This window comes from Salmo trutta, chromosome 32 (genome assembly GCF_901001165.1).
Source record: "Salmo trutta chromosome 32, fSalTru1.1, whole genome shotgun sequence".
Taxonomy (NCBI): Eukaryota; Metazoa; Chordata; class Actinopteri; order Salmoniformes; family Salmonidae; genus Salmo; species Salmo trutta.
The window spans coordinates 4,774,777-4,801,250 of NC_042988.1; the positions used below are offsets into that span (position 1 = coordinate 4,774,777).

The 26,474-nt window shown below is 41.6% G+C and overlaps 2 protein-coding genes across 5 annotated transcripts in view; both read right to left on the minus strand.

The window, feature by feature from the left end:
* LOC115170851 (troponin T, slow skeletal muscle) overlaps positions 1–6,450 on the minus strand; it is a 13,455-nt gene extending 7,005 nt beyond the window's left edge. For 2 of the 3 annotated variants that reach the window (XM_029727181.1, XM_029727179.1), the window contains exons 1-4: positions 6,361–6,450; positions 2,259–2,291; positions 2,102–2,118; positions 1,539–1,613 (exon numbers count right to left, since the gene is read on the minus strand). In XM_029727181.1, coding sequence (XP_029583041.1) covers positions 1,539–1,613; positions 2,102–2,118; positions 2,259–2,284 — 118 coding nt within the window. In that variant the 5' untranslated portion in view covers positions 2,285–2,291; positions 6,361–6,450. The remainder of the gene's footprint in view (positions 1–1,538; positions 1,614–2,101; positions 2,119–2,258; positions 2,292–6,360) is intronic. The other variant, XM_029727180.1, reaches the window with a different exon arrangement.
* Positions 6,451–6,983: 533 nt separating this feature from the next.
* Positions 6,984–24,798, minus strand: pih1d1 (PIH1 domain containing 1). Of its 2 annotated transcripts, none has more exons than XM_029727189.1 (11): positions 24,709–24,798; positions 21,152–21,235; positions 15,439–15,499; positions 15,167–15,355; positions 8,971–9,032; positions 8,809–8,890; positions 8,578–8,674; positions 8,326–8,358; positions 8,116–8,194; positions 7,197–7,340; positions 6,984–7,083 (listed from the first exon to the last, which is right to left on the minus strand). In XM_029727189.1, the coding sequence occupies exons 2-11, from the start codon at positions 21,230–21,232 to the stop codon at positions 7,048–7,050; spliced, it is 864 nt and encodes a 287-aa protein (XP_029583049.1). In that variant the 5' UTR covers positions 21,233–21,235; positions 24,709–24,798; the 3' UTR covers positions 6,984–7,047. The 2 variants fall into 2 exon arrangements, with proteins under 2 accessions (XP_029583049.1, XP_029583048.1); XM_029727188.1 differs by having other exon boundaries at positions 21,152–21,240; positions 24,709–24,797.
* Between the last annotated feature and the right edge of the window lie 1,676 nt (positions 24,799–26,474).

Genomic DNA, 26,474 nt, shown 5'->3' on the forward strand with positions numbered 1-26,474 from the left:
GGTGCCAGGCGCACCTAGAACTGCAACACTGCTGGGTTTTTCCTCGCTCAACAGTTTCCTGTGTGTATCAAGAATGGTCGACCACCCAAAAGACAGCCAACCAACTTCCCTGTGTAACACTTAACACCTTGTAAAGTGCATGCCCCTACGAATTTTACTTTACCTTTATTTAACTAGACAAGTCAGTTAAGAACAAATTCTTGTTTACATTAACGGCCTAGGAACAGTGGGTTAACTGTCTTGTTCAGGTGCAGAACGACAGATTTTTACCTTATCAGCTCGGGGATTTGATCTAGCAACCTTTCAGTTACTAGTCCAATGCTCTAACCACTAGGCTACCTGCTGCCCAAATCTAAAGTAGTGTTGTGTTGTAGGGGGTAAACGAATAGAGGCTCTTCTGTGGACAAAATAGTTGCAACGCAATATTATGAAGGTGTTCCTAATGTTTTGTTCACTCCGTGTATCTTGTCTCCACATAAGGAAGTGCAGAGCATAAAAAAGTCGAAAACTAAGCATCAAGCAACAAAAACAAGCAGTTAAACACTTAAAAGTACTGCAGCGATAACAACAACTGTAAAACCCATACCGAAAATAGATTGAGGCTAAATAGAACGGAATAACCCTATATGTAATCCGTAGATATAGATCATTTAATCATTTTTTATTTTATTGGCATTTATTTGTTTAATATTTTGGTTGGTATAATGTGTTCTCACCCTACCTGTGTACTCTTGTTTCTCTGATAGCCAGGACCAGCACAGGGTCAGCCAATGGAAGCGGGACATAAGGGATATTGACAGGTCAGAGTGCATCACCCACTAGTCTGGCATTATACACAGAATACCTTGCTCCTTAAGATCCTAATGTCATCCGTATCTCATCTGAGTGACCTCGGCTCTGAAGTCAGTCTGATTGCACAGACAGGTTCTGTCGCTGATGATGATTTGTGAGGTCTGTTCATGCCTAGATTCTGATTGGCTATTTCTACACAGTGGGCTAATCATCATTTGGCATGACATCCTAAGCAATTCCCATGTAATCAAATGAAATCAAAGTTGATCGGTCACGCACACAGTTTAGCAGATTTTATAGCTGGTGCAGCGAAATGCTTATGTTACTAGCCCCTAACAATGCAGTAAAATGTCAAACAAGTACACAAATGATAAAAAAAAAATATATATATACATATATATATATATATGTATGTAGAAACACAACAAGAAATCAGGAAATGTCAGAACGAATCCAATTAAGAACCCAAATAGCATTAATGCACTACCTCTAGCCAAAGTCACATAGAGCAAGTCACATGGTTCTAGTCTAAAGCGTTATACAGGATACGAGGTGTCATTCGAGACAGCCATTGTTAAGTTAAAGTAGTAGAGTGTTGTAGGGGATTTAGGGTGTAGTTTGGGACACAAGGCAGTCTAAAGTAGTGTTGTGTTGTAGGGGATATATATTGTCATTTGAGACACAGCCAAAAGTAGTGCAGTGTTATTGTACATATAGGGTGTCATTCGAGAGACAACTCGTCTCACCTCCCCCATCGTCCTCCTGTGGTTCTTCTTCTGGCTCCTCCTCTGGCTCCTCCTCTGGCTCCTCCTCTGCCTCCTCTGGAGAGAGAGAAAGCAAGAGAGAGAGAGAGAGAGAGAGAGAGAGAGAAGAGGAGAGGAGAGGGGGGGAGCCAAATGGCGAGAGAGAAAGTCAGAGAGCAGTTCAGAGGACAAGAGAAGGGACATGGGGCAATGAAGAAATCCAGGCAATGCGGTAGACATAGGGGGGGAAACTAATAAAAGACAAGGGTGGAGACGGAAAAGACACATATGAGACAAGGGGATGGAGAGAGACATTAGAATGATGATTAAAGAGATAGAAGATGAAAGGAACGGAGGGAGATGAAAAGAGATATGGAGAGTGTGTGGCTAATAGAGGTCAGAGGCTTGGGGCTTTAAAAAAAAATATTTGTCAGCAGTGTGCTGAAAGCAAAAAGGAGCTGAGAGAACAGGCTAATAATAACAGGGTCGTGGACTTCCACATGCAAGGCCAAGTGTGGTCCAAAATGAACGACAACACTAACACCTCAGCTCAGCAACGCACTCACCTTCCGCCTGCTCCCCCCTACCAGAGAGAGAGAGAGGGAGAGAGAGAGAGAGAGAAAGATTCCGTTACTAATTCAGTTGGCAATAAATTAAAAATGGAAAGCAGGAAAGTGGCCATCACAGCATTACATCGGTAATGTATATTATTTCCATACTCACTCGTATTCCTCCTCTACATCAGACATGGCTGCACTAAAAGAAAACCGAAAGGATAGTCGGTATACGTTTCATACATAATCGCCAACCTCTTGACAATACAATTTTCTAGTAACTATCACACATTACCACAACACAAAAATAAAATAGGTGATCTCCCTCCTCTTCTGACAGTCAATTTGATGGCTTAACCATCCCCCCCCCCCCGCTCAGTTAGGTTTAATTCAGTTCAAAGTCTTGCACAGAATTCACTACATCAAAGCAAAACGTAATCATTTTTTCCCCCCATACACAAATGATACTTGTGATGGACACCCCATTTCTCCCGCTGATCACACGTATGATTGATCACACTCATATATTCCATTCATGCTCTAAGCTGTCAGACTGTTGGTCATCCTTTTTCACGCGCCTCTCTAATGTTCTTGGCCGTGACCTGCGGCCCTTGCCCTTTGACAGCTACGTTTGGAGCTCCGTCTGTGCTGTGGTCTCACCAAAAGTACAGCAGACGTTGAGGCATGCTGTAGCCCACCGACAGATCTTACTTCACCGGATGTCCTCCAAACCACCCACTGTATCAGCCTGGCTGAAAGACCTAATGTCTTTTCTTCATTTAAGAAAATAATAAATACACTCAGAGGACGTACTGATAACTTTTTCCTGAGATGTTGACCTTTCGTTTCCTTTTTTTAAACAACTACCCTCTATCGGTCAGGAGTAAGAACTTGGGCCGACAGGGGACAGGATGTTGAGATATATTTGAACATTATTTTCATATTGTATGTTTTTTTTCTTCGTGTCTGAGCCTTTTGTTTGTTTTCACGTTGTTGTTTGGCTTTATATGTCCAATAAAAATGTAAGAAAATAATGGTTGTTCAGATGACATAGAGAAAGGCACACACACACTCACAAGGGGATTGTGCATGTTGGACCATGGGGGTTTCTGCTATAAATTGTTCCATGGTGCTGACATCTTCCTGGCTGACAAGCAGAGAGATTGACAGTGTGAACAGGTGAGAATGTTACGGCCCTAAACACAGAGGGAGATACAGTTTCTATCACTTTCTTCAGTTGCCCTTCTTTATTTCTCTCCTCTTATTTCCATTCCTATTTGTCATCTTGAACAATAGACCAATAGATGACTTGTGTGAAGGAGTAGAGAGTAAACTTGATGGTACACAGCAAATTGGCCAGTGTTGATTGTTCAATGTAACATTTCTAGTGTTGATTCAGGAACTAAATGAACTCTGTAAGAGTGAATTTAATACTCAGTGGTGTAAAAGAATCCCCAGCGTTGGTGTTAATAGCCAAAATGACTGTTTTACACTTTGAAGAGTAAAACAGTCCTATCAAAACCACACCCATCATTATCCTATTTCCCAGCATGCTTTACTGCAGGTAGATTTTTTTTAGGATTGTTTTTAGTATCTGTGTTTTTGCATGTACATTGATTGATTGATTAATCTTATGCTGCACAAATTTAACTAACATATTTTTCTGAACTAATCCAATCAGTTAGTAAGATTTATTGCACTCGTTACTGAAACGGTTGTTCTGGTTTAAATGGTTTACGTAGTTTATTTTTTTAATCAATGCTGAATGCAAGTTAATAATGAATGAACTGTATGACCTCCTAACTCTGGCTGGATTCCAATAGGAATGTGTGTGCCGCCCTATGGGACTCCCAATCACGGCCGGTTGTGATGCAGCCTGGAATCAAACCAGGGTCTGTAGTGACACCTCTAGCACTGAGAAGCAGTGCCTTCGACCGCTGCACCACTCGGGAGTGGCTTCATTCAAAAAGAAAAGGCACCATGGGAAATATGCAAATTAGGATTTAGACCATAGTGTTAAAACAACACCCAAAAGGACTGTTTAACACTAATAGGACTTAACTCTAGATTAAAACTAGAGTTGAATATAAATAACACAGTGTTAATTAACCCTGTTCAATTTCTAACACTGGCAAGTGTAATGCAGAGTACATTTTTTACACTACCAAGTGTTACATTAACACGCAAAATGTAACACTATAATCAGAGTACTTTTTACACTCTGTAGAGTGGGCCCATATGTTATCTGTGGCAGTGCTAAAATGTACTTTAAGTGTTGATTTAATACTGCAAAAAATGTACTGTGATAGCCGTGGTTGGTTATACTTGGGTTTGTATAATCAAAACCTATAGGTCTAGTACTCAGCAATACATGTTGTCATTGAATGGAAGGGCTTTATAAAACTTTACAGTTACGGCATGGGGTTGGTTTCAGCACGTTAGACAATTAGATTGAATCCTGGTCCTTCTTTCCCATCTTCCTCTTATGTCTATCAACCCGTGTTCTTTGTTGTGTCTATAAACCTCTATTCTCTTTTCCCTGTGACCTCTCTCTACAATGGTGTCAGCTGAAACAATTCATAGCATAGCATTGCCCAGGAAATATTTATAGGGCACATAGCTGTTGTCGCGTCTCTCCCTCACTTGGTTTTGTGCCTGAAACAATGTCGGCCATCCTAAAATGCCATCGGCGCCTCGCGGAGATTAATCCATCCCTCTTTCCAACGGGTGTCACGGCTAATGAGTTACTCGGTGTGTTTACCTAGCCAACGGAGGGGACAATGAGACGCACCGACGGATGGACGAAGGGACACATGGTGGGTGACAACATCGGTGGAGGTCCATTGCTGATAGAGTTGGTCCTGTCATTACCTTGCTTCCAAAGCGCCACTGTGTTCTGTTTGACTTCTCATGCTCGTTTGTGGTACTACATTGTCATGAGTCGATTGACGGTTTTCATTTTTTTCATTCAGTAGGCTGTTTTTCCAATGTATTAGGTTAGTTAAATGATGTGCTCCTAAAAGCTAGTCTTGGATCTGCTTCCCTCTCCCTAACCATTACCACATTCACTTTAAGGCAATTATCAATGCTAGATCAGTTCTCCCTGTTTTTACCAGCCTAACATCTGAAATCCAGCAGCTGACTGTAGGCCTGTACCCAAGCTTATTCCACTCCAACTAGGAACAAGGTCATGGTCATTAGGCACCAAGGTAAAAAAAAAAAAAAAAAAAGACAAACATGGAGAGACAACCTGGAATTGTCCAATAAGAAACATACATTTTGGTTTTCTGTTTCAAAACATTAAAACATTTTCTATTGCGTGTCCCAATGACCGACCCAGGAGAAGCCAGTATGGATATGGAAAAAGGGCGTGAACTCAAGCCGAGGGAGGGAGGGTTAAGAATGCCGGCCGAGCAGGCTTACCAGGCGAGGCAGCGGAAGCCCACTATTTGGAGCTAAATGGCAGTTGGTTGGTAAGCGGTCCGGCAAGACAGCCGGGATTTGAGGCAAGTGTAAAGTTTCTCCGGGACAGCGGAGGGAGCATTAACGGTGGAATTCTGATGGGTTAATTTTAGTCAAGGACGCCGTGGGACGGGAGGCAGGGTGGGGAGACGGTGGTAGATTAGAGTGAGTCACACCGGCTCATTATCACTGCTATAGGGGAGAGGACCGTATTAATAGTCCTAGGGAGGGAGGGAGAACGGGAATCACTGCTCCTAGCTATCTGTCTGTCAGAATGTATATCTAACCCGGTGGGAACAAGGAGGAGGGAGGAAGAAGAGACAGTTAGCACAGTATGACGGACAAGCTGACTGGACATTAGGGCTGGCTACAAGAGCTACAAGGTCAATGAGGGTCCTGGACTTATCCCAGCCGCTGCTATTAAAGTACAATCCATTATCCTCCACAGGAGACAATATACCCAAAACACAAACCACCATACATGACCAGGCCTACATTGATCAGTACAGGCAATACATATATGCACCAACTAAAAACAATGACAGGGTATAGGTTTGATCCAACAGGTACAAAAACTGATACCACAGACAGATAAGATATTCCTAACAGAAATATACTTAAGATGCCAGTTTCCCGGACACAGCTTAAACTGAGTCTTGGACAAAAAAAATAAAACTTTAGGCCAAGACTAGGCATAATCTCTGTCTGAGAAACTGACCCTACATGACCAAAACTGAGAGAGCAGCATCAAGAGGTGAAAGGTCATTCAGAACCTGGATGTACAGGAGGAGAGTTGGAGAAAGACTTACCAAGAGCAAGGTGAGGTTTCAACGGTGTGACAGACAGACAGAGGAGCCCAGGAGAATGACTATTGTAGTGAGAGACAATGGGAGTTTTATACAGGGGCAGTGTGTGTATGTGTAGGGCAGAGGGCCATGGGCGGATTAGGAGAGAACTTTGGGAGAAAGACAACCGCCTACTGGGATTAAGAGAACGAGGGAATGACCTCACTGAACAAAAGGGGCAGGTGGCGAGAGAGAGAGACAGAGATATACAGAGAACGAAAGCGGAGAGAGAGAAAGGGGAGACAAAAGAGGGATGGATGAGAGGAGCATACCAGGGCCAGAAATAAATGGCCAGAAATAGGTGGGATGAGTATTCTCTTCCATCCCTTTCCAAGAATAGGGTCTTCCGTTCATAGAGAGACTCCGGGAAACAAGTAGTAAAAAAAGTAAAACCCATACTAAAGAGACAGTTAAATGGGGTATTGTTGGGATACATGTCGACTAACTGCAAGAGTGTTTGAAAGATTGTTATGGCTAAATATGGCAGGTATGATAATGACAATGCATGGCTAATGTTTAGTGTGATAACTCCTCGTATCTCAAAGATGAACTGAAGTGATTTGAACATAAGCACTCGTAGACCGTGATAAAAATAACAGTTTTATTTTCATAATACAACAAAAATGGATAAATATCTGACTTTCAGCTTCTTCATGAAGACACCACCGGCATCGTCACCGTGAGAATCTGTGGCGAGAGAAAGGGGAGGCGGAGAGAGGAGAACAAAGAGTGTCAATATCAGACACCGTGTGTCAGTGAATAGCTGTACTGTGTTTTAGAATGTGCGTGTGTGTGTGTACCTGCGTGTTGGTGTTGTACTGTGCTACGCTGCCCTCCTGGTCAATGAAGAAGGGTATGAAACAGTCCAGATGAAAGAGGGAGGGCCGGGCATTCAGGACAAGCCTGTCCTCCCCAAGGTCCAGAACGAGGGAGAGAGAGGAGGCCTGGGAAGAGAAGGGAGGGAGTGAAGGAGAGAGGACAAGGGAAACGTTGCTGGCTTACGTATTAATGTCATAACAAGCACCCAAAGTTAACCAGTAAAAAAAAAACTCAGGGTCCTATTACAATCACTGCCACGTATGTTGATTGGATAATTATTTGAAAAAGGTGTGTTGGTGCTGGGCTGGAACAAACCCCAGCACCTCCTGTGGGTCCCCAGGACCAGTTAAGAATACTGGCATAGAGTATAGGGAGGGAGTGAGGAAGCAGGTTAACACATTGAGAATATGGAATTAAGAATGGGTTTACAATAGTATATAGATTATAGATCTAGGGGTGAGGAAACGGTTTGAGTATAAGTGGTGAAGGATGGGTTTAGGGCCTAGTATATAGGGCAGGGGTGTCGAAACTGTTTAAATGATAATGATATGGCTTGCGAGGGGGTATAATCCGGCCCCCGGGTTAAATAAAAAACAAACTCAATATAACTTTAAAAATGACTAAATAATGGACCTACATTCACACAGTTTCTCGACTGTGTCCAGCTCGCTAATAATCACTAAATAGTCAGAGAGCATCGAAAATTCCCCAAAAAACAATGGATAGAGGACTATTCTTTGCAAATTTTGACGGTGAAGAAATAACCGATTTTTAGTGCGGCCCTCCGAATGCAGCCCCTGGGGTAAAATGACTGACACCCCTGCTATAGGGGAAGGGGAAGAGGTTAAACACAGAGTATAGGGGGAGTGGGATGTGTTTAGGACTGGGCTTGTGTCTCACCACTCCGGGCAGCTGTATCTCTGCTATCAGAAACTCTGGATCACCTACAGGGGGCTCCACCAGCAGACAGAACTCTGGCCTGGAGATGGATGGAGAGAAGAGACGAGAGGGAGAGAGAGGTGGGTTAGCGCAAGAGTGAGAAAGGAGAAAATATGTTCCAGTTTGGTATGTGACAATCAAATCCACAGCGGACAACTCAGACAGACCTACCGTTTGGCTGGTTCTGGCGCTGTGTGAGTATCCCTGTGGAGAGAGAGAGCGAGAGAGAAAGAGATTGAAGGGGGGGGAGGGAGAGAGGAGATTGAACTCTTCCACATACAGACTGTAGTCAACTCTACACCACCCTCTAGTGGTGAATTACTGATAACAGAAGTGAGTTTGTGTGGTGTGTGTGAGAGAGAGTGAGCGTACAAGAGAAAAAAGAGAGAGCAAGAAAGAAAGAAAAAGCAAGCAAAAACATACTTGGGGTCTATTTCCTGAATCACAGGTTTGCTCTTGGTGCGAATATTCTGTTCGTTCACAGAGCCCAGAAACTTCCTGTTCTTCAGAACCTTCCAGTCTGGGAGGGAAGGAGAGAAAAACACAGAAAATATAGGGATATTACCTCATCTGGAGCAGAACACACAGAACATGGGTCTGATTAATGCTCACTCACAAAACAAACACGCACACTGAAGATACAGGCATACATACCTCGGCTGAGCTCCAAGTTGTATTTGTTCTCCAGCCCCTCTAATGACACAGCGATCAGAAACTGCTGGAATAGAGGATCCTTCTACAAACACACAGACAGGAGTTACACACACACCCCCCCCACACACACACACGCACACACACACACACACACACACACACCTGGCATTTCTGGAAGAACTCTTCACTGATGACCACGTCGTAGGCTGTGCAGCCTTGGGAGTCTGTGGGGACAGGACAGAACCAAGTCACTATTTCTCAAGTCACAAGCAAGTCTTGAGGTCTGAGTCTCAAGTCGAGTCCCAAGTAGAACAGGTAGTCTCTCGAGTCAAGCCCAAGTCATGCATCCTATGAGTTAGTCAAGTCACAAGTTTTTCCAAGTCAAGCAAATAAATGATCTATACATGCAATGACTGAAAATCTTTGATTAGCCAATGTAATTGTAAAATAGGGACCTTGTAGCAGCGGTAGGGGAATGAAATCAGCAGAAGGTAAGGCAGGTTGACGTGCTCAGAGTGTATATTATTTACAGGTCTTGGTGATCCAGTGGTAAAAACGCCATATCATACAAAATATACAACTCGATTGACCAAATATACACGGTCGAAAAAGATTGCTTCTGTATCAGGCGTGACCTGTCCTATCTGAACGGACACAGGTAGAGGGCAAGACTGCATAGCCTCCCCTTGAGAAACCAAATCGAATCTGTCTAACAGGAGCTCAAACAGGTACATTGCCTTCAGAAATTATTCACACCCCTTGCCTTTTTCTACATTTTGTTGTGCTACAAGGTGGGATTAAAATGGATTTAACTGTAATTTTTTGTCAATGATGTACACACAAAAATATAGATATCTATCTATCTTGATTACATAAGTAGTCAATCCCCAAGTCAATATATGTTACAATCACCTTTGGCAGCGATTACAGCTTTGAGTCTTTCTGGGTAAGTCGCTAAGAGCTGTGCACACCTGGATTATACAATATTTGCACATTATTCTTTTAAAAATTCTTCAAGCTCTGTCAAGTTGGTTGTTGATCATTGCTAGACAGCCATTTTCAAGTCTTGCTATAGATTTTCAAGCCGATTTAATTCAAAACGTTATTCATAAAAACAACCCAATTCCTTGCCGATGACAAGCATACCCATAACATGATGCAGCCACCACCATGCTTGAAAATATGGAGAGTGGTACTCAGTGATATGTTTTGTTGGATTTGCCCCAAACAACACTTTGCATTCAGGATATAAAGTTAATGTCTTTGCCACATTTTTTTCAGTTTCACATTAGTGCATTATTGCAAACAGGATGCATGTTTTGGATTTTTTTAAATTCTGTACAGGCTTCCTTCTGTTCACTGTCATTTAGATTAGTACTATGGAGTAACTACAATGTTGTTGATCCATCCTCAGTTTTCCCCCCACCACCACCAATAAACTCTAACTGTTTAAAAAAGTTACCATTGGGAACCTTACATATAATTCTGTATGGGGTACAGAGACGAGGTAGTCATTCAAAAAATCATGTTAAACACTATTGCACGCATATAACTTATTATGTCCATATAACTTATTTTGTGACTTGTTAAGGACATTTTTACTATTGAACCTATTTCGGAATGCCTTAACAAAGGTGTTGAATACTTATTGACTAAATATATTTCAGCTTTCCATTTTTAATTAATTTGTAAAAACATAATTATACTTTGACATTATAGGGTATTGTGTGTAGGCCCCAGTCAAAGGTTGTTTGCACAATGAAGCAAGTCCCCATCAAAGATTTGCTTGTATTTGGCTCCATTCATTGTTCCCTCTATCCTTACCAGTCTCCCAGTCCCTGCCGCTGAAAAGCATCCCCATAGGTGCCGCCACCACCATGCTTCACGGTAGGGATGGTGTTAGATGGGTGATGAGCTTTGCCTGGTCTTCTCCAGACATTTGCATTCAAGACTAAATGTTCAATTTGTCTCATCTGACCACATAATCTTATGCCTTACGCTCTGAGTCTTTCACGTGCCTTTTTGCAAACTCCAGTCGTGCTGTCATGTGCCTTCTTCTTAGGAGTGGCTTCTGTCTGGCCACTCTCCCAAAAACGCCAAATTGGTGAAGTGCTGTAGAGACTGTTGCCCTTTTGGCAGGTTCTCTCATCTCAGCCAATGAACTCTGTAGGAGTGGTCATTGGGTTCTTGTTCACCTCCCTGACCAAGATCCTTCTTGCCCGGTTGCTCAGTAACAATAAATAAAAACATGTTTTCACTTTGTCATTATGTGTAGATGGGTGAGATACAACATCTATTTAATAAATTTTGAATTCAGGATGTATCACAAGAAAATGTGGAATAAGTCAAGCGGTTTGAATATGTATAACAAACGGGTACTTTTTCCACCACCGAACATTTCAACAAGAGAACACGCGCTCTCCACTGGTGGGAGTTTGGAGAGCGCAAATGGAGAGACGCTCCTACGGCAATTTTGACATACCAAAAGACCAGTAGGACCTATGATAGTAGGCCTAATTGTTGCTTGATGCTCCATTGCTGGTGAGCTTGCTAAGTAAACAGTTATTATTCTTGATCAAACTATTTTTGGAACTGCATATTACTTTATTATGGCAATCCTCTCTCCCTACAATTTGACGTTTGCGCTGCACCCGATCCTATAGCTGTGCAGCAAATCAGCAATCTGTCCGCTAGCTCACCCAACCTGTGTTGATATACAGTTTGCTGATCCAATCAGAGGGTCCTATGTGGGTTTCACTAGCCAATCTGTTGAAAGTTTTTTTCGCAAGGGAGATGCTGCTACTACTGTCTCTGGCTGTGTGGAGAGTAATTCGTGGAGACACTGCTGCAAAATACGTGACAAAACCAGGCCAGATAATTACAAGTCATCAGTCTCAAGTCAAAGATGAGTCCCGAGTCTTGAGGCTCCAAGTCCAAGTCTCAAATGATTTTATATCAAGTCGAGTCTCAAGTCATCAAATGTATGACCCAAGTCCAAGTCATGTGACTCAAGTCCACAACTCTAACATAAACCAGGTTGCCATCAAACCATTTCATGCAGATGAATTACCTGACGCATGAAAAAAGTCACGACATTGCTGATTGAAACAGGAAATGCAGGTACAATTTTATAAATGTCAACAAACTATTTGTTGGTTCGATACGGTGGGACCTTTGTCTGTAAAATGAATTATGTGAGAAATGGCAGTGGAAACGCACCTATGTGCAAATTAGGCCTGACCCCATTTAGTCGACTGTTGGTCGACCAAGATTTTTTTAGTCTAGCAGTCACAAATACATTTTTTTTTCTTCATGGCACACGAAACACCTGTCTGATTCACGCCTCAATTTCTGTTGATGCATTCAATATATTATTATTACAGTTGTTTACCAGTCTCATTGTTGAAGTGGGCACGTTGTTTGCAGAGCTATACTTGTGAGAAACAAGTTTTGGTTTATTTCACTCCATTTACGAATTTTGTCAATTGATTGTCTTTTGTTTGGTGTGCTCCTGTCAATGTCGAGTAAGGACACACACCTGATTATGCATATAGAAGTAGGACTAGGCTACCTGGCCTGCGCGCAAATGTAGGCCTATAAATGTGCCCATTTGGGGATGTCTGATAGTATTACAATACATTGAGAATGACAATAGTTCCTTAATGTATTTGAATCGCTCTCCCTTTCGATAACCAGTCGTAATGAAAGGGGAAAAAGTAATGCTCTGATCCAGTGGAAACGTCTTAAAATACCTGATATCGCTTGCCCAGAAACCCGAGGGCCCCAGAATATTATATACAATGTTGTAAGTTTGCTAGGGCGAGCTTAGGGCCGGATCCATTTGATATTTTTTTTATATTAAGTTCGTTGCAGACAGACCATGCATAGCCAATTAGATTTATAGGATATTTATTTTTAAAATGAGGATATTCTCTACCTGCAGGATGCAATGTTTTTAATTTGTTGGCTTTATGTAGGCTATTTTTATATAGTTGCCAATTGCAATAGAAGTTACTTTTAGATTTGTATCATTTTCATTTAGATATAATTCAGATTGTCATGTGGTTAATGATTGATAATTTAAAAAAAGGAAACTGAAAAAGGAAAATCATAACTGGCACCCAAATGGAAAAAGATTGCCAACCCCTGGTTGCCTATTACCGGCAACTTAAGGAGCATAAAGCAGAATCTGCGAAGACCAGCAGCAGTGGGGTGGGGGGTAGGGTCGGTATTTAATCAAACAGTGTGCTTAAAGCATCAGACAAGCTCAGTACATACCGTATTGGTGAAAAATACACCTTTTAAGATTTCAACCAAACAATTGGTCGAAAGAACAGACAGCTCTCGGTCGACCAAGATATTTTTTAGTCGTGGACAGCCCTACCGCAAATATTTATATGGCATATATCATTATTGATATAACCATCATATCAAAGTAAATTTGGAAGTGACGTGATGATATGTTGTGTGGTCCTCCCACTGCGACTCAGGAAAACATGCAGTTTATTAGGCTACACATTAAATAAGTTATAATAAATATAGAGGGGTCTTATTCTGGTGACATGATGATTGATGCTTGGCTGCCGTTTGACAAAAAAATATAATCTCACTCTTATCCATAATGATCTCATCATGTAGGTAGACTACCCATGCCAGGACCCGAATGGGCATAACGGTGTATATAATGCAACAGTTTTTGTGACAAAACCATCAGTAGAGTTGAAAACGCGATGGAAACCGATTTAACTTGGATTTTTTATTAGGTACATGAGAATTTCCATGCAAAAGTTCTTACATGCACCATGACATCACGCACAGCCTTTTATCCGCAATAAGTCAGTTCAGAGCCTGAAACTAACTTTTTGGTCCACCAGCCACAGATTTTTTAGCCAAAATATTTGACATAAAAAAAATATGAAAATGCTTTGTAATGTTTCTAAAACAATAAATGTGTTACTAGTTAAAAGTGGTATATTGCTCAATTTCATTACATTTTTTGTGACCCGATGAGGCAAAAATGTTCAGCTGCCCCTTCAAGGGCAGAAGGTTACCGTGGCTATGAAGGGCACTCGAGCAGCTCTAGTCATCAATGACAGTGTGCCTGTGAGATTCTGACTAGTAGCAGTTTAAGTCAATTCAAAACTTGGAAAACAACCCAAGAAATGTATTATTGGACAAAGTCTAACTTTAGTAGACTTTCAAGTAAATTAGACCAACTTTTATGCCTGTGCACAGCGCTTCTAAGAATTAATCTTCAGCACCTCAATCACGGTGCGCACAGCTCCCCTGCCAGGCAGTGTGTTGCTGCAGTGGGATATATTGTAGGATTCGTAGTTCTTTGTGTGATTATCAACCAACTATGAAACAAAATGACAGAAAAACTTTGAAAACAGCTACTGCAGCATTTATTTTGCCATACTGTATATAGTGTAGCCGATTGAATACACCCGATTTAGGGTAAAGGTTTGGGGGGTGAAAAAAACGAATGGTTAGGAAGCACTGCTCTGGTACAAGTACACACTTCAGGGATAAGTGAAGCGGGTTGAAGGAGAGTATTAAACAAGGAGAGGAAGTCATGCAGGAATATTGGGATACATGGCTGCGTTCCAATTCTCTACTGTTCTCCAGAAGTGTGCACTCCTTCCCCCCCTCTCTTGCTTTGAAAAGTAAGCAAGGCTGGAGATGGTTTCCACCATATTCCTCACACCAGTCCAGTCTTAAATCCAAGAGGGGCAGTGTACGAGTACACACGTCGAGAGAAGCGTAGAGAATCAGCGCATGTCTACAACTGACACTTAGTTCCTTCAGAAAGTATTCATACTCCTTGGCTTATTCTACATTTTGTTGTGTTACAGCCTGAATTCAAAATGGATTAAATATTTTTTTCCCCCTCACCCATCTACACACAATACACTATAATGACTAAGAGAAAACATGTTTTTAGATATTTTTTCAAATTTGTTGAAAATGAAATACAGAAATATCTGCACCCCCCCGCACCCCTACTTCCGCTGTCTCTGGCTACAGTTACGCTATGCCTTTTGCAATCCCTTTAGCTTTGCTAGCTAGCTGGCTAGCTAGCTACAGAAGTTAGCTGGCTAGCTAGCTCCATTAGTTAGCTACTGCTATCGAAATTGTGTTATTAGCAATTTTTGCCTATTCCATCGTTTGCAGAATGCATACTGGCATTTGAATATAGCATGGGAAAAGTGAATCCAGACACAATGTGGACCAGGTAGACACATGTACTGTAAATGTAGGTGTGGACGAACAATGTGTTCGGAACTCCATGATCAGAATAGAAAAACTGCATTAACTGTCAAGTCAAGACATCCTCAGAAAGTAGCCATTCACTCACTATTGTCCACCTCTGTGTGGGCCTCTCCGATGCTCATGGGTACTCTGTATCCTGTGGGGTCTTCTGATTCGAGGAGCTCCACTAGTGCCTCCCTGGAGAGGGGGGGTGGGTGCGGGACGGCAGCAGACTGACAGATGTTGACAAATACCTTCCGTTTATCAGGCAGGGTGAAAGTCTTCACACACAGACCTACGGATTCAACAAACACACAGCTGTTGTTTACGTGTGTGTGTGTGTGTGTGCGTGCGTGCGTGCGCCAAAGAGAGACTGACCAGGCTGTGGCCGAATGACTCTAGAATCACGAGGATTTTCACTTTGCATTTTTCCCATTGTCTAAAAGAGAAAGAGAGAGAGTAAGATGAGCGAGAGAGAAAAAGAGAGAGAAGCAAATGGATTCAATGCCAGGCACATTCTCAGTACAGATTTACAGCAGCTCTTAGCTTTGCGTTGCAGAGGCAGTTGCAGTCAGGTCCATACTTTGGATTTGCATCAAATTCGTGTATATGACTTGGCAGAAATGGTATTAGAATAGGAATGTTAATCTTTTCTTGCACACATAACCAGATGATGCCGTGTACCATTTTGCGCAATGGCGCTGTAGGTCTGATCAGGGCTTAAGGGTGAGGATAAATAGATTAGAGGTCAACCGATTAATCGGAATGGCCGATTAATTAGGGCCGATTTCAAGTTTTCATAACAATCGGTAATCGGTATTTTTGGCCACCGATTTGGTGATTTTTTTATATAAATATTTTTTAACTAAGCAAGTCAGTTAAGAACACATTCTTATTTTCAATGACGGCCTAGGAACGGTGGGTTAACTGCCTTGTTCAGGGGCAGAACGGAAGATTTTTACCTTGTCAGCTTGGGGATGCAACCTTACGGTTAACTAGTCCAACACTCTAACCACCTGCTTTACATTGCACTCCACGAGGAGCCTGCCTGTTACGCGAATGCAGTAAGAAGCCAAGGTAAGTTGCTAGCTAGCATTAAACTTATCTTATAAAAACAATCAATCAATCAATCATAATCACTACTACACATGGTTGATGATATTACTAGTTTATCTAGCCTGTCCTGCGTTGCATATAATCGATGCGGTGCGCATTCGCGATAAAGGTCTGTCGTTGCTCCAACTTGTACCTAACCATAAACATCAATGTCTTTCTTAAAATCAATACACAAGTATATATTTTTAAACCAGCATCTTTAGTTAATATTGCCTGCTAACATGAATTTCTTTTAACTAGGGAAAATGTGTCACCTCTGCAACAGAGTCAGGGTATATGCAGCAGTTTGGGCCGCCTGGCTCGTTGCGAACTGTGAAGACTATTTCTTCCTAACAAAGACAGCCGACTTCACCAAACGGGGGATGATATAACAAAACCACATTTGCGAAAAAAGCACAATCGTTGCACGACTGTACCTAACCATAAACATCAATGCCTTTCTTAAAATCAATACACAGAAGTATATATTTTTAAACCTGCATATTTAGCTAAAAGAAATCCAGGTTAGCAGGCAATATTAACCAGGTGAAATTGTCACTTCTCTTCCGTTCATTGCACGCAGAGTCAGGGTATATGCAACAGTTTGGGCCGCCTGGCTCGTTGTGAACTAATTTGCCAGAATTCTACGTAATTATGACATAACATTGAAGGTTGTGCAACGTAACAGGAACATTTAGACTTATGGATGCCACCTGTTAGATAAAATACGGAACGGTTCCGTATTTCACTGAAAGAATAAACGTGATAGTTTCCAGATTCGACCATATTAATGACCTACGGCTCGTGTTTCTGTGTGTTATTATGTTATAATTAAGTCTATGATTTGATAGAGCAGTCTGACTGAGCGATGGTAGGCAGCAGCAGGCTCGTAAGCATTCATTCAAACAGCACTTTCGTGCGTTTTTCCACAAGCCCTTCGTAATGCATTGCGCTGTTTATGACTTCAAACCTATCAACTCCCAAGATTAGGCTGGTGTAACCGATATGAAATGGCTAGCTAGTTAGCCGGGTGCGCGCTAATAGCGTTTCAAACGTCACTCGCTCTGAGACTTGGAGTAGTTGTTTCCCTTGCTCTACATGGGTAACGCTGCTTCGAGGGTGGCTGTTGTCGATGTATTCCTGGTTCGAGCCCAGGTAGGAGCGAGGAGAGGGACGGAAGCTATACTGTTACACTGGCAATACTAAAGTGCCTATAAGAACATCCAATAGTCAAAGGTATATGAAATACAAATCGTATAGAGAGAAATAGTCCTATAATACCTATAATAACTACAACCTAAAACTTCTTACCTGGGAATATTGAAGACTCATGTTAAAAGGAACCACCAGCTTTCACATGTTCTCATGTTCTGAGCAAGGAACTTAAACGTTAGCTTTCTTACATGGCACATAATGCACTTTTACTTTCTTCTCCAACACTTCGTTTTTGCATTATTTAAACCAAATTGAACATGTTTCATTATTTATTTGAGGCTAAATTGATTTTAGTGATGTATTATATTAAGTTAAAATAAGTGTTCATTCAGTATTGTTGTAATTGTCATTATTACAAATAAATAAATGTAAAAAAGTAGTTTAAAAAAAATAAAAAAATAGGCAGATTAATCGGCATCGGCTTTTTTGGGACTCCAATAATCGGTATCGGTGTAAACAAAAAAAAAAATCATAATCGGGCGACCTCTAAAATAGATGCATGCAGGGATAAATGTTTACACAGTTGACTTTTGAACAGAAAATTGGATTGACTTTTGAACTGAAAATTGGATTGGGACCAGGATTATGTGCCAGGGGTGTGTATGATGCTAAAATTACAAACTGATCGTTTTCGTCATTTCAAGAGCTACAGCTCAATTACAAAATCTTCATCCTTCCTACGCTCATGGTTGAAGAACAATTGGAATGGAAACAAATGCATTTAAATTAGGCCCTTATATCCAGCTTCATTGAAAGCCAAAGCCAAAGTCATGATCTTGATAGAAGCTGTCAAAACAACATCACAAATGGCTGACAATAGGTAAGACTACTCACTTAGCTACATTATGTGGATTTCCTTTAACACATGGCAATATATACAGTGCCATCAGAAAGTATTCACATCCCTTGACTTTTTCCAAATTTTAAAGTAATCAAAAGCTGAAATGTCTTGAGTCAATAAGTATTTCATCCTTTGTTATGGCAAGCCTAAAGAAGTGCAATAGTGTTTAACATGACTACCTCATATCTGTACCCCACACACAATTATCTGTAAGGTCCCTCAGTTGAGCAGTGCATTTCAAACAGAGATTCAATCCAATGCCTAGCAAAGAAGGGCACCTATTGGTAGATGGGTAAAAACAAGAAAAAAACAGAAAAATACATAGAATATTCCTTTGAGCATCGTGAAGTTATTAATTACACTTTGGAAGGTGTATCACTACACCCAGTCACTACAAAGATACAGGCATCCTTTCTAACTTAGTTGCCGGAGAGGAAAGAAACCACTCTGGGATTTCACCATGAGGCCAATGGTGACTATAAAACAGTTACAGAGTTGAATGGCTGTGATAGGAGACAACTGATGATAGATCAACAACATTGTAGTTACTCCACAATACTAACCTAAACGACAATGAAAAGAAGGAAGCCTGTACAGAATAAAAATGTGTTATGGGTATGCTTGTCAACGGCAAGGACTATGGAGGTTTTTTTTTAAGATAAAAAGAAACGGAATAGAGCTAAGCACAGGTAAATCCTAGATGAAAACCTTCAGTCTGCTTTCTAACAGAATTCACCTTTCAGCAGGACAATTTATTTTTTATTTTTATTAAAATAACCTAAAACACAAGGACAAATATACACTGGAGTTGCTTACCAAGATGACATTGAATGTTCCTGAGTGGCCTGGTTAGTTTTGAATTAAATCTATGGAAAGACTTAAATGGCTGTCTAGCAATGATCAACAACCAACTTCACAGAGCTTGAAGAATTTTTTAAGACTAATGTGCAAATATTGTACAATCCAGGTGTGCGTCGCTCTTAAAAGACTTACCCAGAAAGACTCAATGCTGTAATCGCTGCTGAAGGTGATTCAAACGTGTATTGACTCAGAGGTTTGAATACTTACAGTTGAAGTTGGAAGTTTACATAAACTGAGTTTAAATGTATTTGGCTAAGGTGTTTCACAATTCCTGACATTTAATTCTAGTAAAAATTCCCTGTCTTAGGTCAGTTAGGATCACCACTTTATTTAAAAAATGTGAAATGTCAAAATAAAAGTAGAGAGAATGATTTATTTCAGCTTTTATTTCTTTCATCACATTCCCAGTGGGTCAAAAGTTTACATACACTCAATTAGTATTTGGTAGCATTGCCTTTAAATTGTTTAACTTGGGTCAAACGTTTTTGGTAGCCTTCCACAAGCTTCCCACAATAAGTTGGGTCAATTTTGGCCCATTCCTCCTGACAGAGCTGGTGTAACTGAATCAAGTATGTAGGCATCCTTGCTCGCACACACTTTTTCAGTTCTAACACACAAATATTCTATAGGATTGAGGTCAGGGCATTGTGATGGCCACTCCAATACCTTGACTTTGTTGTCCTTAAGCCATTTTGACACAACTTTGGAAGTATGCTTGGGGTCATTGTCCATTTGGAAGACCCATTTGCTACCAAGCTTTAACTTCCTGACTGATGTATTGAGATGTTGCTTCAATATATCCACATCATTTCCCTTCCTCATGATGCCATCTAGTTTGTGAAGTGCACCAGTCCGTCCTGGTGTTCTTCGGCTTGCAAGCCTCCCCTTTCTCCTCCAAACATGGTCATTATGGCCAAACAGTTCTATTTTTGTTTCATCAGACCACAGGACATTTCTCCAAAAAACACGATCTTTGTCCCCAGGTGCAGTTGCAAACCGTAGTCTGGCTTTTTTTAATGGCGGTTTTGGAGCAGTTGCTTCTTCCTTGCTGAGCGGCCTTTCAGGTTATGTCGATATAGGACTCGTTTTACTGTGGATATAGATACTTTTGTATCTGTTTCCTCCAGCATCTTCACAAGATCCTTTGCTGTTGTTCTGGGATTGATTTGCACTTTTTGCACCAAAGTATGTTCATCTCTAGGAGACAGAACGGGTCTCCTTCCTGAGCGGTATGATGGCTGCGTGGTCCCATGGCATTTATACTTGCGTACTATTGTTTGTACAGACAAACGTGGTACCTTCAGGCGTTTGGAAATTGCTCCCAAGGATGAACCAGACTTGTGGAGGTCTACAATTTTTGTTCTGAGGTCTTGGCTTATTTCTTTTGCTTTTCCCATGACGTCAAGCAAAGACGCACTGAGTTTGAAGGTAGGCCTTGAAATACATCCACAGGTACACCTCCAATTGACTCAAATTATGTCAATTAGCCTATGAGAAGCTTCTAAAGCCATGACATCATTTTCATGAATTTTCCAAGCTGTTTAAAGGCACAGTCAACTTAGTGTCTGTAAACTTCTGACCCACTGGAATTTAAAGTGAAATAATCTGTCTGTAAACAATTGTTGGAAAAATTACTTGTGTCATGCACAAAGTAGATGTCCTAACTGACTTGCCAAAACTATAGTTGGTTATCAAGAAATTTGTGGAGTGGTTGAACAACGAGTTTTAATGACTCCAACATACGTGTACGTAAACTTCCGACTTCAACTGTGTGTGTGTGTGTGTGTGTATGTATATTTTCAATAAATGTCAGAATTTTTCTTCCACTTTGACAGAGTATTTTGTGTACATCGTTGACAAAAAAATGACAATTAAACATTTTAATCCTATTTTGTAACACAACAAAATGTGGAAAAAGTCAAGGGGTGAGAATACTTTCTAAAGGCACTGTAGGCCAGAGTCACATATGACTCTGGGCATACCCAATGTGTATGCCCACTTGGCAGCAATTGGATGTCAATGGTGTTCATCTTTAATAAAGTACACACTTCAAATTTCATTTAACACATTCCTCCAAACCTGTAGCAAAAGCTGTTGGTAGAGCTCCTCTTGCTGCTGCAGTTCCATTTCCGAGCTCAGGAGAGACGAATCTGCCTCCATCTTCTGTTCTACGAAAGAAAGAGTGAGAGATTAATGTGGAAGAATCTTCACCAGACCCCAAAGGCTACTTCTTAGGTCCAAACACTGATACTAGAAGATACAGCATTATATGCTCTCTCTGCTATCACATGGCAAGCAGTACTGGAACACCAAGTCTGGGACCAAAAGGCTCCTGAACAGCCCCCCCCCCCCTCCCAAAAGCCATAAGACTGCTGAACAGTTAATTAAACGGCAACCCGGACATTCTGCTCTTCACCCCCTACCTACATGTACATAGTACTTCAATTAATCACCTTACCAAAACTACAAGCACATATTACCTCAATCAATCACCCCAACTACCTCGTACCCCAGTACACTGACCCGGAACCGGTGTACAGTGGGGGAAAAAAGTATTTGATCCCCTGCTGATTTTGTACGTTTGCCCACTGACAAAGAAAGGATCAGTCTATAATTTTAATGGTAGGTTTATTTGAACAGTGAGAGTCAGAATAACAACAAAAATATCCAGAAAAACGCATGTCAGAAATGTTATAAATTGATTAGCATTTTAATGAGGGAAATAAGTATTTGACCCCCTCTCAATCAGAAAGATTTCTGGCTCCCAGGTGTCTTTTATACAGGTAACAAGATGAGATTTGGAGCACACTCTTAAAGGGAGTGCTCCTAACCGCAGCTTGTTACCTGTATAAAAAGACACCTGTCCACAGAAGCAATCAATCAGATTCCAAACTCTCCACCCATGGCCAAGACCAAAGAGCTCTCCAAGGATGTCAGGGACAAGATTGTAGACCTACACAAGGCTGGAATGGGCTACAAGACTATCGCCAAGCAGCTTGGTGAGAAGGTAACAACATTTGGTGCGATTATTCGCAAATGGAAGAAACACAAAAGAACTGTCAATATCCCTCGGCCTGGGGCTCCATGCAAGATCTCACCTCGTGGAGTTGCAATGATCATGAGAACGGTGAGGAATCAGCCCAGAACTACACGGGAGGATCTTGCCAATGATCTCAAGGCAGCTGGGACCATAGTCACCAAGAAAACAATTGGTAACACACTACGCCGTGAAGGACTGAAATCCTGCAGCGCCCGCATGGTCCCTCTGCTCAAGAATACATATACATGCCCGTCTGAAGTTTGCCAATGAACATCTGAATGATTCAGAGGACAACTGGTGAAAGTGTTGTGGTCAGATGAGACCAAAATGGAGCTCTTTGACATCAACTCAACTCGCCGTGTTTGGAGGACGAGGAATGCTGCCTATGACCCCAAGAACACCATCTCCACCGTCAAACATGGAGGTGGAAACATTATGCTTTGGGGGTATTTTTCTGCTAAGGGGACAGGACAACTTTACCGCATCAAAGGACGGGGCCATGTACCGTCAAATCTTGGGTGAAAACCTCCTTCCCACAGCCAGGGCATTGAAAATGGGTCGTGGATGGGTATTCCATCATGACAATGACCCAAAACACACGGCCAGGGCAACAAAGGAGTGGCTCTAGAAGAAGCACATTAAGGTCCTGGAGTGGCCTAGCCAGTCTCCAGACCTTTAATCCCATAGAAAATCTGTGGAGGGAGCTGAAGGTTTGAGTTGCTAAACATCAGCCTCGAAACCTTAATGACTTGGACAAGATCTGCAAAGAAGAGTGGGACAAAATCCCTCCTGAGATGTGTGCAAACCTGGTGGCCAACTACAAGAAACGTCTGACCTCTGTGATTGCCAACACGGGTTTTGCCACCAAGTACTAAGTCATGTTTTGCAGAAGGGTCAAATACTTATTTCCCTCATTAAAATGCAAATAATTTTATAACATTTTTGACATGCATTTTTCTGGATTTTTTTGTTGTTATTCTGTCTCTCACTGTTCAAATAAACCTACTATTAAAATTATAGACTGATAATTTCTTTGTAAGTGGGCAAACGTACAAAATCAGCAGGGGATCAAATACTCCCCCCCCCCACTGTATATAAGCCTTCACTGGAACTAAGGGACCTAGCCCAAACCATGAAAAACAGCCCCAGACCATTATTATTCCTCCTCCACCAAACTTTACAGTTTGCACTATGTATTGGGGCAGGTAGCGTTCTCCTGGCATCTGCCAAACACAGAGTCGTCCGTCGGACTGCCAGATGGTGAAACGTGATTCATCAATCCAGGGAACGCGATTCCACTGTTCCAGAGTCCAACGGCGGTGAGCTTTACAACACTCCAGCCAACGCATGGCATTGTGAATGGTGATCTTAGGCTTGTGTTCGGATGTGATATAGCCTGGAATCGAACCAGGGACTGTAGTGACGCCTCTTGCACTGAGATGCAGTGCCTTAGACCGCTGCGCCACTCGGGTTACCTACGTAATTACAAATGTTTTGTCATACCTATGGTATACGGTCTGATATACCACGGCTTTCAGCCAATCAGCACTCAGAGCTCAAACCACTCAGTTTATAATTACGCAATAAGGTCCAAGGGTGTGTGTTATATGGCTAATATACCACCCAGTTTATATGGCCAATATACCACTGCTAAGGGCTGTTCCAATACACGAATCAACGCGGAGTGCCTGGATACAGCTCTTAGCTGTGGTATATTGGCAATAAACCACAAACACCTGAGGTGCCTTATTGCTGTAATAAACTGGTTACCAACGCAATTACTATAGAGCAGTAAAAATTCATGTTTTGTCATACCCAGTCTGATATATCACGGCTTTCAGCAAATCAGCATTCAGGGCTCGAACCACCCAGTTTATGAATCAGAATCCATTGTTTTGAATTATAAATGACCCAACCGAAACAGGGTGGGCGGTTTGTCACCTTTGACTCCTCGCTCAAAACGTTTTTGTCATGAGTTCATTTGAATTGGAAGACTCTGAAGCTTTACCATACATGAATTAGACCAATTAATCCACTTATGGAAACACAACATCGCTATCACGTCTATAAATCTCATTATAAACTGGGTGGTTATAGCCCTGAATGCTGATTGGCTGACAGCCGTGGTATACCACGGGTATGACAAAACTGCTCTAATTACGTTGGTAACCAGTTTATAATAGCATTAAAATAACCTCTGGGGTTTGTGGTACATTGCAAATATACCTGGGCTAAGAGCTGTGTCCAGGCACTCCGCGTTGCGTTGTGATTATGAACAGTCTTTGGCAGTGGTATATTGGCCATATCCCACACCCACACAGGCCTTGTTGCTCAAATATTTGTGTGCGTGCACAGTCTTTTCAGAAATTGCGCGAGCAGATAACTGTAACATTTACTCAACCGTTCTAAATGAGGACCACACGAGAGCGTTGCTAGGGACAAGTTAGCAATGTACGTTAGCTAGCTAGCCCAGCTAGCATTAGCTAGCTATGTAACAGCTGTCGAACAACAAGTATTTAAACGTCAGTATATACACGTGTGTGAACACTAAGAAATGCATTCGGGTTGGTTAGTTTTCAATGAGGATAACGCTTACCTTATTTCACGTCCTGCTTGATTTCAGCAACTAGCTACAACTTCTTCTTCGGTGGGGCTTATCAGCGGTTGGCATCCAACGTTATGGTGCTTTACCGCCACCTACTGTACTGGAGTGTGGTCCAGAGACAGGGTCAAACTAAATCCTACCTGTCAGCCCCGTTGCTCTTAAAAAATATAACAAAAATATTTTAGAATATATCTAATGACGTTCTCCTCAATATATTCTAAACTAATTTCCTGTATCCCCTTCTCCCTCATACCATATCTCAGACTCTCTCTTTCCCTCTGTAGTCCTGTGTGGCTAAGTTGGTAGAGCATGGTGTTTGCAATGCCAGGGTTGTGGGTTCGATTCCCATGGGGGACCAGTACAGAGAAAAAAAAAATGTATGAAATGTATGCATTCACTACTGTAAGGTGCTCTGGATAAGAGTGTCTGCTAAATGACTATAATGTAAAAAATGATACTGCCCACACTGTAGCAATACATGCTCCATGGTCTCTCTTTCCTATCACATTTAAGGACTTATTCAAATGGCTGTGCCCCACTCTTAAACTTCTGTCCCTTCCTGCCATCCTCCCCTCCCCAACTTTCCTCTGTACTTGAAATAAATTCCTGCCCTTAGTATCCTGGAAGTTTAGCGATACATCATGATTGAGATTTAAAGGCAATGTTCCCACATTAGCGGAGACTGCATTCACGGTAAATATTGTATATGTCGACTCAATCTGAAATTACCTTAACATTTCTATTGTGCAATCTGTAACGCTTCAGTGATACAGATTGAATAGAGCTGCGAGGACAAATGCTGGGAGACGAGAAGCAAATACAGGGAGTGAAGATTTAATGGATAAACGGACATATAACAAAACAAGAACAGCGTCTGGATGGGGGAACAAAACATTAATGCAGACGCAGGGAATAAACTGAGGAAGTGACAGATATAGGGGAGGTAATCAATAAAGTAATAGTCCAAGTGAGTCCAATGAAGCGCTGATGCGCGTAACGATGGTGACAGGTGTGCGTAATGATGGACCGCATTGCGCCCTCGAGCGCCAGAAAGGGGGAGCGGGAGCAGGCATGACAAGAGCCCTTCGTCTGTGAAATCTTACCCTGTAAGCAGACTATGGACAAGGTATGACAGCAATCAATCCTTTGTTTTTGTTTACCTAGACACTGTTTCAAATGCAAATTTTGTAACATTTGTTGCACAAATCCAATGCAAGTCAATGGGAACAACATTAGCATTTTCAAGCTTCATATCCAAATCATCTTCCTAAAGTATATCAAAATGAATTTTGTCGCTCTTACTTAGAGATGATTTGGACATGAAGAACGAAGATGCTTATGTTGTTCCCATTTGTGCCAGAAATGCTAAAATGCCAGGTAAATAAAATCAAAGCAATGACTGCTTACAGGGAAAAGAAACCAATATGTCCCCTTTGTAAAATGTTGCACTATCCCTTTAATGAGATGGATTAGGGTTAAGGTCCTGCAATAGACTAGTGTCCTGTCCAGGAGGTGGTCTACTTGTACATCAAGCTGATTTACACTATATAATCTGGAGATAGGGCAGGAGCCTATGGGCCATTTTGGCTTGGACAAGCCCTACTTAATTACTTTACTTAACTATGGTTAGTTCTCTATATAGATCCTGCAACTACCACCCACCCATTCACATAATTGTTTTAGGGCTGGACACAAATTAAGCCTAGTATTCTCCATTAAAATGCTTTTTAGTCTAGGACTAGGCTTTGTCTGTGTCC